This window comes from Tachypleus tridentatus, chromosome 3, assembly GCF_004210375.1.
Source record: "Tachypleus tridentatus isolate NWPU-2018 chromosome 3, ASM421037v1, whole genome shotgun sequence".
Lineage (NCBI taxonomy): Eukaryota > Metazoa > Arthropoda > Merostomata > Xiphosura > Limulidae > Tachypleus > Tachypleus tridentatus.
Genome location: NC_134827.1, coordinates 8,659,576 through 8,675,827, shown reverse-complemented (window position 1 = coordinate 8,675,827; position 16,252 = coordinate 8,659,576). Strand labels below are relative to the sequence as shown.

The window sequence follows — 16,252 nt, the reverse complement described above, 5'->3', positions numbered from 1 at the left end:
CTTCTTCTTCTCCTTTTTTTTTACAAGTAATTTCTGGTTTTGAACTAAATCTAAAATGAAAAATAAAACATTTAACAGATTGGAAATGAAAATAAATGAAATATTATATGGTAAAATTCAGTCGAGCACAGTCTGTTCTAGTTGTCATATGTTTCCACCACGGTGTTATTGTGTTTCCTTTTGCATATTTTCCATTGGCCTTATAAATCACAAGGAAGCTCATTCAACCAACACGAAATTGACAAATGTACAAAGAGGTGAATTAATGAAATGTTATTACACCATAGGATGCAATGCTGAGGTACACCTTAGGCAATACCACAGAGTGAATAATTTCCAAAGAGGGCCTTGTTTCAGTGCTATTACGTACACGTTTTTAGAAAAAATATGAAATGACAGGTTGCACTTGTGATAAGCTACACACTTGCAGACTACTGAAATTTACTAAAATTATTACTGAGTAGAACAGCACAACACAAGTGAAAGTTAGTGCAGCAGTGCACATTATATCTGCTGATGATTAGATCTGCCAATTTCAGCTTTTTGTGGAGATCTTCAATTGATTTATTCCCTTATAAGTTGCATCGTGTTCAAGCACTGAAAGAGGTGTATATAACACAACATTTGATTTGTGTCATGCATTTTGTGAAGATGGAAGTCAATGATCAATGGGGTGGCAACATCTTATGGACTGATGAACCATACTTCACCCTTTTTGGAAATATAAATATATACAACTGTATTATCTAATAAAAAAATAACCCATATGTAACATTTCCTACACATGATGCAAGATGGTGTAGTATGGTTTCACAGTTGACTTTGTTATTGGAATGTACATTTTGAAGAACCATCACTATATATATACTGCAAACCTGCACAATCAATGCTACATGGTACCACACAATGCTCCCAACCAAGGTGACTTCCATACTTCGGTAAGCAATGAAATGTGACAGACTCTGTGATTTCATCCAGGATAGTGTCCTCCTGCATATTAATGAATTATATCTTGTGAAAGTACTTTTAAGACAGGATCATTTCTTGTTACCTTGCTTGCGAGTGGCCATCTCACCCACTGTACCTATGATATCAGGCAATTTCTGGCTGTGGGGTTGCCTGAAATTGTGTGTAGCAAGGGAAGACTTGCATAATTTCAAAAATTTTGCAATTTTTCAAGAAGTGGCCATCATAACAGATGGAATGTGCATTGTTGTAATATCCACTATCGCATGGATGAAACGCATTCTGAATGCTGGACGAGCACAGTTTGAACAGTTGCTGTAACTGAGAAGATGTTAGACTATAATAGTGTTGCTGGTGGCAAAATTTGACATCTGTGGCATTTCCATCCACAAGATGCTTCTAAATACCTCTTTATAATTCCACCTTCCTATGCTATAATGTTTATGGTTTACTGTATCCTGAATTGTGAAAACTTCTTTATAATCACCCTGTACAAGCACAAACAGTTGGAATATTAACTTTTCTTCATTACTTAATACCTCAGAAGTTATTCAAGACTGACTGAAGATCAAACTTACACCATAAGAAAAAGAAGTAAATGAAATAAAGTTATAAAAAATCAACCAACTCTTTCCAAAAGTAAACTAGTAGTCGTAACTGTATTAGTTTAAACCTAAAGTATTATTTATAAACAATCTACAGACTGTCATACAAATTTGTTTAAATGTATAAAATAGTGTCTCTCATATAACCATACAATTAATTTAGGTATGTCATATATATATTATCTTTATTAAATTAGGAATGTATTTTGATTTTTTTTTTTCAGAGTTATAATATTGATAATCAAATTCATTTTCCAAAGTTTTTCAAGCAACAAAGGTTAGTACCTTTTATTGTTTCAAGAAAAACTCATATTAAAGTTTTTTAAAGAAAAAAATACTCAATACTATTTTATAACCTGAAAAAATTAAAAAAATATTCACCGTAACAACACAACAAAACAATTTGTTTAATAGTAGAAATGAGTTTTGAAAAATTAATGAGAGATCAAAAAGTCTGATAAAGGGCACCAACTGTGTAATATTTTTGATCAATATAACTCACAAGAGAGACATTAAAAAGTAAAACCATCAATCACATATATTATTCTTACTTTTGTTTAGTGTAAGCTGAAGCTTATTACTAGGCATTTCTATTGAATAAAATAAAATAACGACTTTAACCTTCAGACCGTATCATTACTGGCTCATTATTTCACTCTTAGAGCTTTGTCAGGAACCATTAATAAGTTAAAAGTTTGGTAACCTTGATTAGTGAACTTGCAAGTTATCAATAACTCCTAACAAAGCTGTAATAGCAAAATATTGAGCTAATAAAGATACAGTCTGGAGGTATAGGTCATTAGTTTTCTTAAATCAGTAGAAATGTCAATCACATGTAATTTTTACAAATACTATGTAACATAGTATTTTCTGCAAAAAACAAACTATTTACTTCACCCATTAATTTGGTTATCTACAAAACACTCCATAACAATGTGTGCAATACAGTATAAATCATTGTCCTTCTGAAACAGGTATGAGTCAGTTCTATAAATTTTCATAAAGGATGGCAATGCTGGGTTGTTTAAGATGTCCTGATTACCTTCAGTAGTCAAACTGCCTTTGGAAACAAATAACAGGACTAGCTCATACTAGTGAAACATGCTCACAGAGCCACTGAATCCCTTGAAAGTTGATTCAAAATAATTTATTTGGTAACGTTCTTTTGGTTGCTACCAAATCCATACACATGCATCTAATCAAAAACAGATGGTTCATCATTCCACTGGATTAACTTCATCAGTTCAAGACCCAATATTCATGCTCAATCCATGAAGCTCATTGTCACTGTTTGTTTGTCAGAATTATCACTAACTTATGAGTTGTGATATGGCCATAAAAATGCATATTACATATATTCCTACATACTTTACTTGTACAGACTATGGTACCAGTTACTTAAAGAAACACATGTGCCAGTATCTTTGCTCTTTACTGTGTTTTTCTTAGGTTTACTTTTGTAGGTCAATTTCATGCCCAGGAACTTGCCATGGTGTAATCACAATGGGTGCAGTGATACTGCACATACTGAGGATTGGAGATATTTATTTGGAACTGACAAACTTATCTGTTCCATAGTATCCAGTCACCATTGCTTTTGAGGGTTCACACAGTTCAAGGTGATATTATACTGTGAAAAAAATCTTAGACACATGAAACAGCTTCTATACCTGCTGCTAGGATAGCGTGTTTTTGGAAAGCAAAGATGTTACAAATTCTCTTGTTTTCCTTAATAACATGGGTGGACATTCACATTTGTCCAAATAGTACATAAATACTATAATAATAATTAATACACTGACTAAGTTATAAAAGCCCAAGCTTTTATATATAGTTCCAGATTCAAATCCTGCAAAAACTGTCACCACTAGAAAGAAAACAAAATGCTGCAAAAGAAGGATTACAAAGCAGAAAAACCTCACACAACTTACTGTATAACTTACTAAAGGCAAGATAAAATTCATTGATGTTGAGTTTGCCATCTTCATTAGGATCATCAAAAAGTAACATATCAGCCAATATACACGCAGTAGAGAGGCGACCAAGGTGGTCTCTTTCACCAGCTTGCCACAGTTCCTCAGCCTCTAGTAATCCATTGTTGTTCTGATCATAGTGTGAAAACATAATACTGACAAGATATTCATTTCCTGTGTAAAATAATAAGGTATTAGATTTTATTCAACTTAAAAACTTTAAATAACTAGACTTGAATCTAAAAATGTGAAACGTTTAGGCAAAGAGGAAAGAGTATATAAATATTTTCAAAACAATAGTGAAATTCATACAGAAACACCTTAAACTTATACCATACTTTAATGAATCGATATTAATCCATTAGAGAATTCACTATCATCGGTTATTCTTTTGAATTAAAAGAGAAAATCAAATACTTTAGGGTAAGAATGACATAAACTTAGTTTTTAACAATATTTGCGCTATTCTTCCAAGGCATGGCCAGGTGGGTTAAGGCGTTCGACTCGTAATCTGAGGGTCGCGGGTTCGAATCCCCGTGGCACCAAATATGCTGCCCTTTCAGCCGTAGGCGCGTTATAATGTTACACTCAATCCCACTATTCGTTGGTAAAAGAGTAGCCCAAGAGTTGGCGGTGGGTGGTGATGACTAGCTGCCTTCCCTCTAGTCTTACACTGCTAAATTATGGACGGTTAGCGCAGATAGCCCTCGTGTAGCTTTAGCGCAAAATTAACAAAAAAAAAACAACACTATTCTTCCGACTTATAAAACATAAAAAAGTCTTTCCTCGACAATTTTAAGACATTTTAAGAATTGTGATAAATTGATTAAATTAAAGGAAGATCTGGTAACATGAAAATTAAAGTTTTCTTTACAGATAAAATAAGTAATATGTTTTGCTTTTTTGTTTCGCTAGATTTACTCACCATCGTCAGACGGAAACTGAACGATCGAACGAAACCGATACATGTTGCAATATCAAGAGCGATTTTACATCTATAGGCAACAAAGCAAATCAAACACAACTATTAACTGGTGAGTATAATTAAAATAAATATAATTTTACACCTGAATACTGGTTGACGTCAAAACCCGACATTAAACTTTTTAATAAAAAAGAGCTTCTTTGATTTTTCTTCTCTTTATATTATTTTCTCTGTTTTAACAACCGGATAAACAAACGAGTGCTTATTTTACGTCATATGCTTCAAGTACTGAAGTGATCTGATAATTACACAATAGACCATAACTTATGTGATATTTTAAAGAAAAACTGATTATTCTGATAAGTTCAAAAGATAATATGAGGTTTGACAAGACATTTATTGCAAAGTAAATCTGAACTATGTGAGTTTGGTTGGCTTTGTTAAAAACAAAAAGACTGGACACAAATACAAATACAATAAACAATATTTATTGAAACACGAACACAGTGTGTGTTTATTTCATTCTGCACAAAAAACGGCCGTCTGAATCTAGACGGCTTACCCTCTTTCGAGACTGTCTAGTTTGCAGTTTGATTTTAGAATGTTAAAACATCACGTTATATAGCAAAAACGGTAACATCATGTTTCCCCAGAGTAGCTTGCCCCAACAACCAGACTGGTTATTTACATTTAAAAATAAAGGACACTGTAATGGAATGGTTAAGCGGAGAAAACATTTTATAAAGGAAAGCCACAACAGGATATCTCTTGTGTCCATCGTGGAAAAACGTAAGGATGTAAAGTTACCGTTGTTCCACAAGGAGGAAACAGTTGTTCAAACACAAAATACAAGTTTACAACCAACCATTTCGCGAATGGAAAAAGTATTATCCTAGGTAGCTAAACAAAACAATTGGTATCTAGAGTAAAACTGACTTTCCAACTTTCTTAACTAACGTGACACTTAGAAACTGCTAAAATGTTTGAATAACTCAATTTTTAATAAATATATATATATATTTTAAATAACAAGATAGAAAACGCATAGTATGCCTACATATTACAATTATATAAATAAAACCATTTCTTAGGATGAAGATTCTTTACTAATTATACAACGTTTAAAAAAATGTTTCGTCGCAAAACCGTTAACTGAAATATGTAACTTGTATTATGATAATTAATTTCAGAATCACCACTACCAGTAGCACAGCGGTATTTCTGCGCATTTACACCGCTAGAAACCGGGTTTCGATATCCATGGTGGGCAGAAGACATATATCCCATTGTTCATCTTTGCGTTTAATTTCAATCAGTTTCAAAATACACGATTTAATTAAAATAAGTCTTACCTGATTTTTTGTTGTTCATCAGTTCTGCATTGTTAAACAGTAAAAGATTTTCTTTCATAAAGTCGTACTCTTCTTGGGTACACTCCCTAGGAGTTGTCTCAGGCTCAGGCTTTGGAGTTGTTGTGAGTGTCCCCAGTTCTGGTTTTGGTAGGTTAGTCCATAATACAGGTGTATCAGTTCTCTTTCCCTCTGTCGTGGTTCCAGTGAACTTGTGATCTTCTGTTGATGTTTCTTGTGACCCTACTAAACAGTAAGAACACGCACTGCTATAAATCTGTAAATTTTGCACTACTCTCCAGTCCCATCATTTCACTTAGTCTTAACATAACATATGAATAATAAGGAGTCGTTGGATGCGTCAAAGCTGACCATGTATACCTCTCTTTTATAACTAATTTTTCTATGAAATTACCGATTCATCAATCAAACTCTTGTAAAGTGCTAGCCTTCACTAGTACTAACAACAACTTCCACAGGCCAGTTACCTTATTAGAAAAATAAAACTGAAACCTAATTCTGTCTTTTAGAAATTTTAAACCTGCATCTTCTCGTCCTTTATCTTCAGAATACAGAAAAAAAATCAATTTCACGGATAATATTGACGAGTTCGATAATATCACCTCTTACCCTTCCTTTTTTAAGAGAAAATAAGTCAAGAGATTATAGCCCATCCCCATGAAGTAGCCCTTCTATCCCTAGAGTCACCACAATATCTTTACTTTGAACTATTCAATAAGTCAATAACCTTTCTTAAGTAAAGATGTCAAAACTGTACACACAGTATTCCAATTTAGATCTAATTAGTGATTTGTATGGTGAGATAAATTACCTCTTTTGACTAGTACTCAATACGTGCGTATAAATATGCCCTAATATTCAACTGACTTTACCATTAGCAAAAGAACACTACTTTGATGGCTTAAGTGACTTATCGCCCTTATGTCAAGAATTGAGTGGGTTTTAATTTATATTAAACATTTCACTGACTACAAAGGAAAGAGAAAGGAAATATAATTCCTAAAGACATAGTGTATTGACTGTTTTCAATTATTATTAACTTAAATTATGAATTAGATGAATAGCGTATGATCTTCTCACACTTTCTAAAAAGGCTGTATGAGTTTTTTGACAACTTTTTATGGGCCATTTCAGTAAATGCTTTTTGAAAATCAAAGTACATCAACTTCACAAGCATTCAGTCATCCATATAACAAGTATCATCCTCAAAAAATAACTATCAGGTTAGTTAGACAAGTTTCTCTTTGATAAACCCAAGTTGGCTTATTTTAAGAGACCAGAATTTTTTTCTTTCTACGTAAATAAGACTAACTAGTCTACAGTTGTCAAAGCATTTATTATCACCCTCTTTAAAAGTAGAAGTAACGTTTGCAACTCTCCAACCTTACTATCTACTAAATATTGAATAAACATATCTGTAGTAACTTGTGCATCAGTTAATATTTTACTAGAATTTAAAAATTCATAACGTTAATATATACATTTGCACTCTAGCTTTTACTACAAGAAACTTAAGGAAAACATAAAAACACATTTAAAAATGCATCGTCACTCTCTCTCACAAACACAGAAAAATAAAAACTATGCTCGAGGCAAAAAGGCATACAGCGATTACAATACCTCCTAACACAAATAAATAAACCTCTGAACTACTACCCTTCCCTCGTATGAACACTCGTTACTCCTAAATAACAACAACTAACGCAATGTAACTTTTAAACTATTAAAATTAAAAAAAAACTCTAATAAGTGCAAGCGATCTGGCACATTCCTCAATTTTTCTGATCGACACAGTTTTGATGGGCCCGGCATGGCCTGGTGGGTTAAGGCGCTCGACTCGTAATCCGAGGATCGCAGGTTCGAATCCCCATCGCACCAAACATGCTCGCACTTTCAGCCGTGGGGGCGTTATAATGTGACAGTCAATCTCCCTTTTCGTTAGTAAAAGAGTAGCCCAAGAGTTGGCGGTGGGTGGTGATGACTTTTCTCTAGCCTTACACTGCAAAATTAGGGACGGCTAACGCAGGTAGCCCTTGAGTAGCTTTGCGCGAAATTCAAAACACAAACAATTTTAACGCATAATCTGAGGACACCGGGGTATCGTCTTTATCTCAATTCAGAAAATCTGAACAAGACTTAAGGTGTTTTGTCATCAGCATTTTGACTGAGGAAATCCTGGACGTTGAGTGTGGGGTTATTTGGTAAGTAAAAGGAATGAAGACAATCTTGACAGAAACTTTCACTTGTCATTTTATGCAGTTTGTCTTTGAGGAACTGAATTGCCCTTTTAGTGAACCACTTAGATACTGGATGATATGGTGGGTTGACGATCCCATTCTATCCGTAAAATACTCAAAAAAATTGTAAAAAATCGACACATTGCTCATCATTATTACTTTTTGTATACCACACGTGGCAAAATCCATCTTTTTTTAATATACATCAATTATGACCAAAACATTTTTACCCTGAGTTCTGCAAAACGTGGATGTAACTGAACCCTTGAGGGTGTTTATCACTTTCAAAAATATAATGGATTACATTTTCTGACCTTTATTATTACATTCATATAATTATTCTAGAATTAATTTCTCTGGCCTAACGGTAGAATCAAACCTTGTGTATCTTATAAAAACAGCCCAGAGGGTAAACAAAAAGCTTGTCTCTGGCCTGAACCAATCTGTGAGTGAATTGGGCCAATTGTAAAATAGGATTATTCAGTCCATGTGTATGGAACTATAAACTTACAATTTAGTTGATCGCTCTGCGATATCAGACATGGTGGAAGAGGTCAATATTGTACCTGACTGTCCCAGATCCACCCAAAGGACCTAAATACCAATAATTAGAAACAGCGAACGAGGATAAATATCTTGTCCTTGTTGTCAATTAAGGTAGCAACTTAAACCTCCACTAATATGTTATTATAATATGTAAATTCAGGAATGATAATAAATGTGCCCACACTGCTTTAACTGCAATAAACTTTGTTTTTTTAATTTCGCGCAAAGCTACTCTAGAGCTATTTACGCTAGCCGTCCATAATTTAGCAGTGTAAGACGAGAGGAAATGAAGCTAGTCATCGCCACCCACCGTCAGCTCTTGGGCTACTCTTTTATCAACGATTAGTGGGATTGACCGTCACATTATAATGTCCACACGGCTGAAAGGGCGAGCATGTTTGGTGCGACTGGGATTCGAACCCGGGACCCTCGGATTACGAGTGGAACGCCTCAACACACTTGGCCATGCCGGGCCAATAAACTTTTAAGGAAATCATAAGAACTAGAATAACGATATATTGTCATACATGCAAGAAAACAAAAACAACTATGTTTGAAGCAAAAAGGCGCACAACACCTACAATGCCTTGAATATCTAAAATACAATAAATTTAAACAGACTCAGGTATAAAAGTTCTGATTTTTGACATCTTAAGTTTAAGCCCCAGAAAAATTCTTAGTCTTTAATTACCTTTAACATCTCAGTCTTTCAACTTAACACGAAGGGATTATTATTTACATGATTCATATCAGTTTAATATTTTCAACAGAATATCCTGGGTTAGGAATATTTCTAATATATTCTCTTGTAAGAACAGAAGTGATAATTTAAAAGTTCTATCATCTCATAGTCATTTCAACAAAAACCTTACCATCAGCAAATTTAAGGGCTTAAATTTAAGCATTTAACTTACCTTTAAGTCATAAGGACATAAAATGATAACCATAAAAGAAAATCAATGAAAAAAGCGATTAGGAATTGGACTGCAGTATTTCATTACGCTATTTGTACAGACTTTGTCTATGAAACAAATACATGCGTGATTTTTATGCTGTAAATATAAACCTTTATTGTTACAATGATTTGATGCCTGTTTTCTGCACTATGTTTCACTCTTTAAAATTTATATGATGTGTCAGTGTTAATGATAACATTGACGAATATGTTCGAATTTCCGAAAAACATTTGTATTTAATACAGCAAAGCCAACCTATTTTTAAATAACTTCCTAACTATTTAAATACAATTTGTTTGTTTGTTTTTGAATTTCGCGCAAAGCTACACGAGGGTTATCTGGGCTACCCGTCCCTAATTTAGCAGTGTAAGATTAGAGGAAAGGCAGCTAGTCATCACCACCCACCGCCAACTCTCGAGCTACTCTTTTACCAACGGATAGTGGGATTGCCCATCACATTTGATAAAGCACCTCCGGCTGAAATGGCAAGCATGTTTCGTGTGACGGGGATTTGTACCCCGCGACCCTCAAATTAAGAGTCGAGTGCCTTAACCACCTGGAGTTGTTTTTGAATTTCGCGCAAAGCTACACAAGAGTTATCTGGGCTAGCCGTCCCTAATTTAGCAGTGTAAGACTAAAGGGTTTGTTTGTTTTGAAATTCGCACAAAGCTACTCGAGGGCTATCTATGCTAGCCGTCCCTAATTTAGTAGTGTAAGACTAGAGGGAAGGCAGCTAGTCATCACCACCCCCCGCCAACTCTTGGACTACTCTTTTACCAACAGATAGCGGGATTGACTATAACATTTGATAACGCCCCTACGGCTGAAAGGGCGAGCATGTTTAGTTTGACGGGGATTCGAACCAGGATTACTAGTCGAGCGCCTTAACCACCCGACCATGCCGGGCCTAATACAATTTAACGTTTGTATTAGGCTAACACTAATTGTTATGAAGTATTTAATTAGTTCTACAACGACTGTATAAAACAGATTTTGGTATCATTTTATTTTTAATGACAGAACGGATTAACAATTTCAACGTAACTCCAATGTTTTCCTTAGTTTACTTTAAAATATTATCAATGTTGATTAAATTACAGTATTTACCGTTAAAACTGCGTATTGAATAGGAATATCGTTATAAACGTAGGTCAAACTATATAGCAAAATTACATTCCATATCTGTTTTATTTAAATTCAGTGATTTAACAATTGGAAGTAATTATAATAGAATAGTAATCGAATGTTGTTTTGCATTGCTACGAACGCAATCTGTATGGGGGTAATACTGACAACTTTGATCTAGAATTGTCTGACGTCGTGTAAATTAGATTGCAAATTTTCGCTGTATCGAGAAAAACCCATAAAAACCATCAAGACACAACTATGTATTCCTGCTATAAGAAACCAGTTGCTTGTAGTTTGTGAGAGTCGGCGTTTCGATCAACAGGATTCCTTTTAATATTTAACCGTGAATGAGTTTAAATACACAACCCATTAGTGAAAACCTCTCATCAGGTATTTGTAAGGAAATTTAAAACTATGCTAGCTTCGTTTTATATACATATTAAGATATGAATTCAATAAATCAAAGCTACTTGTAACGTTCTCTACGCTTTTCAATACGCAATAGTTATTTAAGTAAAAACCTGAGACAGTCTATTCAACCAATGACAAAGCCAAGGCCAAGCACGTGCTCAACCAATTCCTTAAATGGCGATCATAAATTCTCGACCTATTAAGGAACTATAGCGCAAATAAAAAACAAGATTTTTGCAGCAGAGGTGTTGTTTGTTTCTAGTTAAACGCAAAGCTACACAATGGGCTATCCGTGCTGTGCCTACCGCGGGTATCAAAAACCCAGATTTTTAGCGTTGTAATGTTTGCAGACATACTACTGTGCCACTGGAGGTCTGAAGTGTAAAGAAAGGAAGAAGTAATAAAATAATTCGCATACTGTTTTGTTTGTAAGACAATGCTTCCTATGAATAGAACATGTGACCTGGCTAGTTATTAATAAAGTACTATTGTTTGCAGGGGCGTAGATTTTTACACCCGATGGGAGGGGATGATTTTTGCAGCCACTTATGTGGACTGTTCAATTTGCAAATTGGTAATCTCTGATTATGTGAACCTGAAAGCTGTAAACATGCAGTCACAGAGTAATCTTGTTGCCACGATACTTGCATGTATAATTAGGCCTACTGACTGATACTTACGAACTATCGCTTAGATCAAAAAGCTTAGAAGCACGCCTATATTAAAGATGTACATTTCGGCTACTGAGAAAGCCAACATCTAGGACTAATTATGTAATTCGATTAGTAAGAACACGAGAATCACAAGAACAAACACATAATTTGTAAGCCTGTGATACAATAAAACAATTCGTGCTAGATTACGCTACGGGTTTTGTTGCAAGTGGACAGGGCGAAATTCTAGAACGACATAAAGTTCTGTGACTCGGGCAAGTTTTAAATATACAAACACAAAGGGACCAGCCTTAAATACTATCTGAAATGAGAGCGTCCCCTGGTGATGACTTGGTAACTTTAAATTTACGCTACAGGATTCAATAATTGCCATTCATCCCTAAGCTCTTTCAGAGTTAAAATGGAACTACTAGGAGTAAGTTAAAGTCGGAACGAAGTAAAATGGTGAAACGATTGTGATTTATTCACCAGTAAATACACTTTACTAGATAACTGTACAATTATATCAACAGTTTTTGTTTTAGGCATCATATTCAAATCCTCTAAATCTGATATAAAACTTTATAAAATGAATTTATTTACATAAATAAACACGTTTTGAAATCACTGTCAGTTCTCTGTCTCGAGTAATAATAATTAATTATATTTTATAGTCCCAGTTAAATGAAAATTGGAAGTCTCCTTGCTTAGTATTTAGTGCTTGTAGAAGTACTCATGACTAACATTAAACATTAGAGACATGTATCACACTTTTCAAAGATACTTTTGGTTTACACAAATAGTTAAGAACCGTGCGATAAACAACCCATCATTGACCTTATATGTTGTTATTTTAACTTAACGATACAAGATGGCAGCACTACAACGTTTCAAAAACACTCGCTAAAAAACGTGTTCAAAAATAGCTTTATTGGTATCTATTGTTAAGATATTGTGTAATGAAGTAGATATACTCTTTAGTTGTTTGCACAATTACCCTTTCTCTTCAAACATCCTCTCTTACGATCGATTCGGATGGTCTTCCCAGCTAGGCAGGCTGCCCGATGAAGCTCACAGTGACTGGTGTAGAAATTACCGTCCGTTCCGCAAACCGGCTTCCTGTGATGTTTGCAATAAAGCTGACAAATGCAAACAGCTTGACCTGCTTCGTTCACGTCACACTGTCGACCTTTTCCACATATCATAGCATCACACGGGCCTTTAGATAAAAAGAAAATATATGTTCATGTAGTTTTAAAACGTAATCACATACATTCCTGAAGATAAATACAGGAAAAGCTAATTTGTTTAAAAGGCACAGTGTACAGCTGGAAAATGTCCAACAGACAATGCGCTTGGTGATCTGATAATAAGATAACGTTTCGATCCCCTAATCTTCGTCAGGATTAGATAATTTTGAAGTGTTAGAAAATAAATGCGGGGAAAATTACCTTTGTTTCTCTCAGGTTATACATCAATTTAAAATTGAAATAAATTGAAACAAATATCTGATTCAAAATAAATTAAAAACAACCATGCACGTTGTACGTTTATTTTAGTACCTACATTTGTTTCATTAATTTTATTTTCTTCAAGTGACGTATATTGTTGACTGTGTATTGCGCAAGTCTCGCCCGTTCTCGAACTTTCTAAAACGTTTAGAGTGTAAAAATCAACAATATTTGTTTATGAAAACGCGCTAAATCATTTTTTTTATTCTAGAAACTCATATGATTGGTATATAAAAATCGACGCGCCGAAAGACAAAGAGAATATTATTGGACAGCTACGGTTATAAGCCTAGAAAGCTATAATTGTAATTAACGTTTGCTAATCGGAAAACTACAGAATTTGACCAGAAATATTATAGGTTTCAAACATTACAAACTGTTCAACAACTTATTCGATAAGAAGTGAATTTCTAGCCGTTGTTAGGCTAGTCTAAAAAGACGTCGTTAGCTTAAGCGAGGCGTAACAGTATGAAGTCAGAAGTAATTTGCTCGTCTTGGACTTGGACCATTCAGTTCTAGACCGGATATAAGACTCAGCATATCTTGTAAGTTTGTATGGATTTTGTTTGTTTATTAAAATATATTTGTGTTAATAAAAGGAAATTTCAATCTTATTGGCAAATAACATAAATATTAACATGTAATAAACTATTAAGCTCAAATTAAAATTTCAGTTATTTAAGATAGTAATGCGTAATGCAGAGATGCCAACTATTTCAAATGACTGAGCGTAATGATTGTAGACAGAGCCCTTTATCATTTGCGGCTACTAGGCCTGACCAATGTCTCTAAGCTGTTTATTGTTATATTATTATTATAACTATTATTATTTATTACTGCTATAGATTTCTCATTTATGACTGTGTTTTGTGTATTTAATAAATAAATTTAAAAAAATTCTTTTGAAATTATGTCTTTTATTTAGTTCAAAGTAACAAACATACTTGTAAAACAACATTGAACATGCACAAACAGTAAGCAGAAAAAGCCTTTGTGTAAGGACTAGTTTATATCATGTTTATGACTTATTGTAATAGTTTTGCAGCTGTTGTCGCCTTTGCTTTCATGAGAATGTCTCTGGATGGTTGGGAGTTACAACAACGTCCATTTGATTGCATACACATCTTGTGTGTTATAATACTGCTCAAAACTGAGGTGCTCAAGTTTGGTCTGAACTTGCTTTTGTTTTTAGTCACTAAAGTACATATCCTTTCACTATCAGCATTAGAATGCAAGATTGTAAGAATTCCAAGCATAACCCTACACAGAATGTCCTACTTCTGGTTGCCATTTCCATCCTTAACTGTAGACAGCTGAACCCAAAACTTGTCAACATTCAACTGAAGGACATTTCTGAGAAAGTATTAATTTGATAGTTCAAATATTGCCCTTCAAACATGTCAACAGTGTCGTGCCCATGTGTATTGACAAGGACAGGATACCTGTCTGTGAAGAAGCGTAGAGAACAGAAATCTTTGCTGACTTGGATCAGCAATCTCTGCGTGAATCAGAAGTTCATCATTTAGAGGGAAATGTTTCATCATGTAATTTGTAGCTGCAATATAGTATTTCTTGACACTGGTGTAGAAGCTGGTCAGGTCCAGGTCCTTTTCATATTTAACAATGTATTCCTTGGCAGCATTTCCAACAGAAACTGCCTTATCAGATTTGTGTAAGGATTCATTGTTGTAGTCAAGTTCAGTGATGTTGCCTTCAAGATATTCTGACTTGATGTATCTGACAAGTATATTTTTAACTTGTGCAATCAGAGTTCTATGCATAATATGTATGCAAGGTTCTTCTCTTTGCAATATCAAATTGGCTTGCCCAAAAAGAGGAATTGCAGACTGAAGAAAAAGACAAAATAACAAGTTCATTTTGTTGTCCAAAAAAACTGTTAACTTATCTAGCTTGCTCTGCACATAACTTTTCTTGATTATTTCCTTGCTAGCTTTCGTTTTCTTCTTCTTTTTTTTTCATTGATTGTCTCTTCTTTAGTTCAAGGTCAGACTGCCTAAACATATATTGAGTTATATCAAATGTTTGTTTGCCTGCTTTTGGAGACTGTTGTCTTCTGTCCCTGTATGGATGAGAGGATATCTTGAGTGTGTCCCTGTGTGGTTGGGAGGGTGTCTTGACTGTTAAAGTCTTGCTGCCTGATTGAGCTGCACGTTTAGATCCTTTTGAATCTAGTTTTTCCTTTTCACAGTGAAAATACTTCTTCAATGGCTTCCACATGTCCAATATTCTGTTGAGGCACACCCCAAGTGATAGCCATCTTGTGTTAACAAGTTGTAGAATTTGTCTTGTTTCTTTGTCATACAATCCTTGAAACTCTTTGAAATGTTCTTCTATGCTAGCACTTTTGTCCAGAAAATAGTAGATATCTATCAATATATGAGAAACTGGGCAGGACAGTTCTCTGGAAGCTTTCTGGGCAGCAATATTCATGATGTGACAGGCACAGCCCATGAAGTAAATCCTAGGCTGTCGTCTTGAGATGTGTCTCATCACACCTTTACCTATACCAGACATAACTAAGGCATTGTCTGAAAAAAAACTAAGACAGTTTTCCAATGGAATTTTCCTCTTTGTCAGTTCGCGGTCCAAAAGCTTGAAAATATTCTCTCCCGTTGAAGCTTCTTTCCATTCCACCATTGTCAAAAGAGAACAAACATTTTTCCAAGCAAAGTTACAAGATATCGTACAACCACTGGGTACAGTTTTGAGTCATCCATCTGTGGCTAAACTGTAAACATTGTTAGTAAGTATGCTTGAAATCATTTTGTCATCTTCACAACCCAACATTTGTACAATGGTTGTAGTTTTGGTTCTAGCACAGCCATATTTTTTTGCTATATCAGAGTCTGGGAACATTTTTCTGAATAGATGTCCTGCATGATCGGCTACAGCTAGGGGTAAATTACGAGCAATGACGAACTGCGTGAACATCACTTCTGCATTTATGGTT

The 16,252-nt window shown here is 34.6% G+C and overlaps 1 protein-coding gene across 3 annotated transcripts in view; it reads right to left on the bottom strand.

The window, feature by feature from the left end:
* Positions 1-16,252, bottom strand: part of LOC143246301 (follistatin-related protein 5-like) — a 144,564-nt gene that overhangs the window by 21,287 nt on the left and 107,025 nt on the right. The window contains exons 4-6 of one of the 3 annotated variants that reach the window (XM_076492790.1): positions 12,768-12,989; positions 5,822-6,064; positions 3,503-3,718 (exon numbers count right to left, since the gene is read on the bottom strand). In XM_076492790.1, coding sequence (XP_076348905.1) covers positions 3,503-3,718; positions 5,822-6,064; positions 12,768-12,989 — 681 coding nt within the window. The remainder of the gene's footprint in view (positions 1-3,502; positions 3,719-5,821; positions 6,065-12,767; positions 12,990-16,252) is intronic. The other 2 variants (XM_076492793.1, XM_076492792.1) reach the window with 2 other exon arrangements.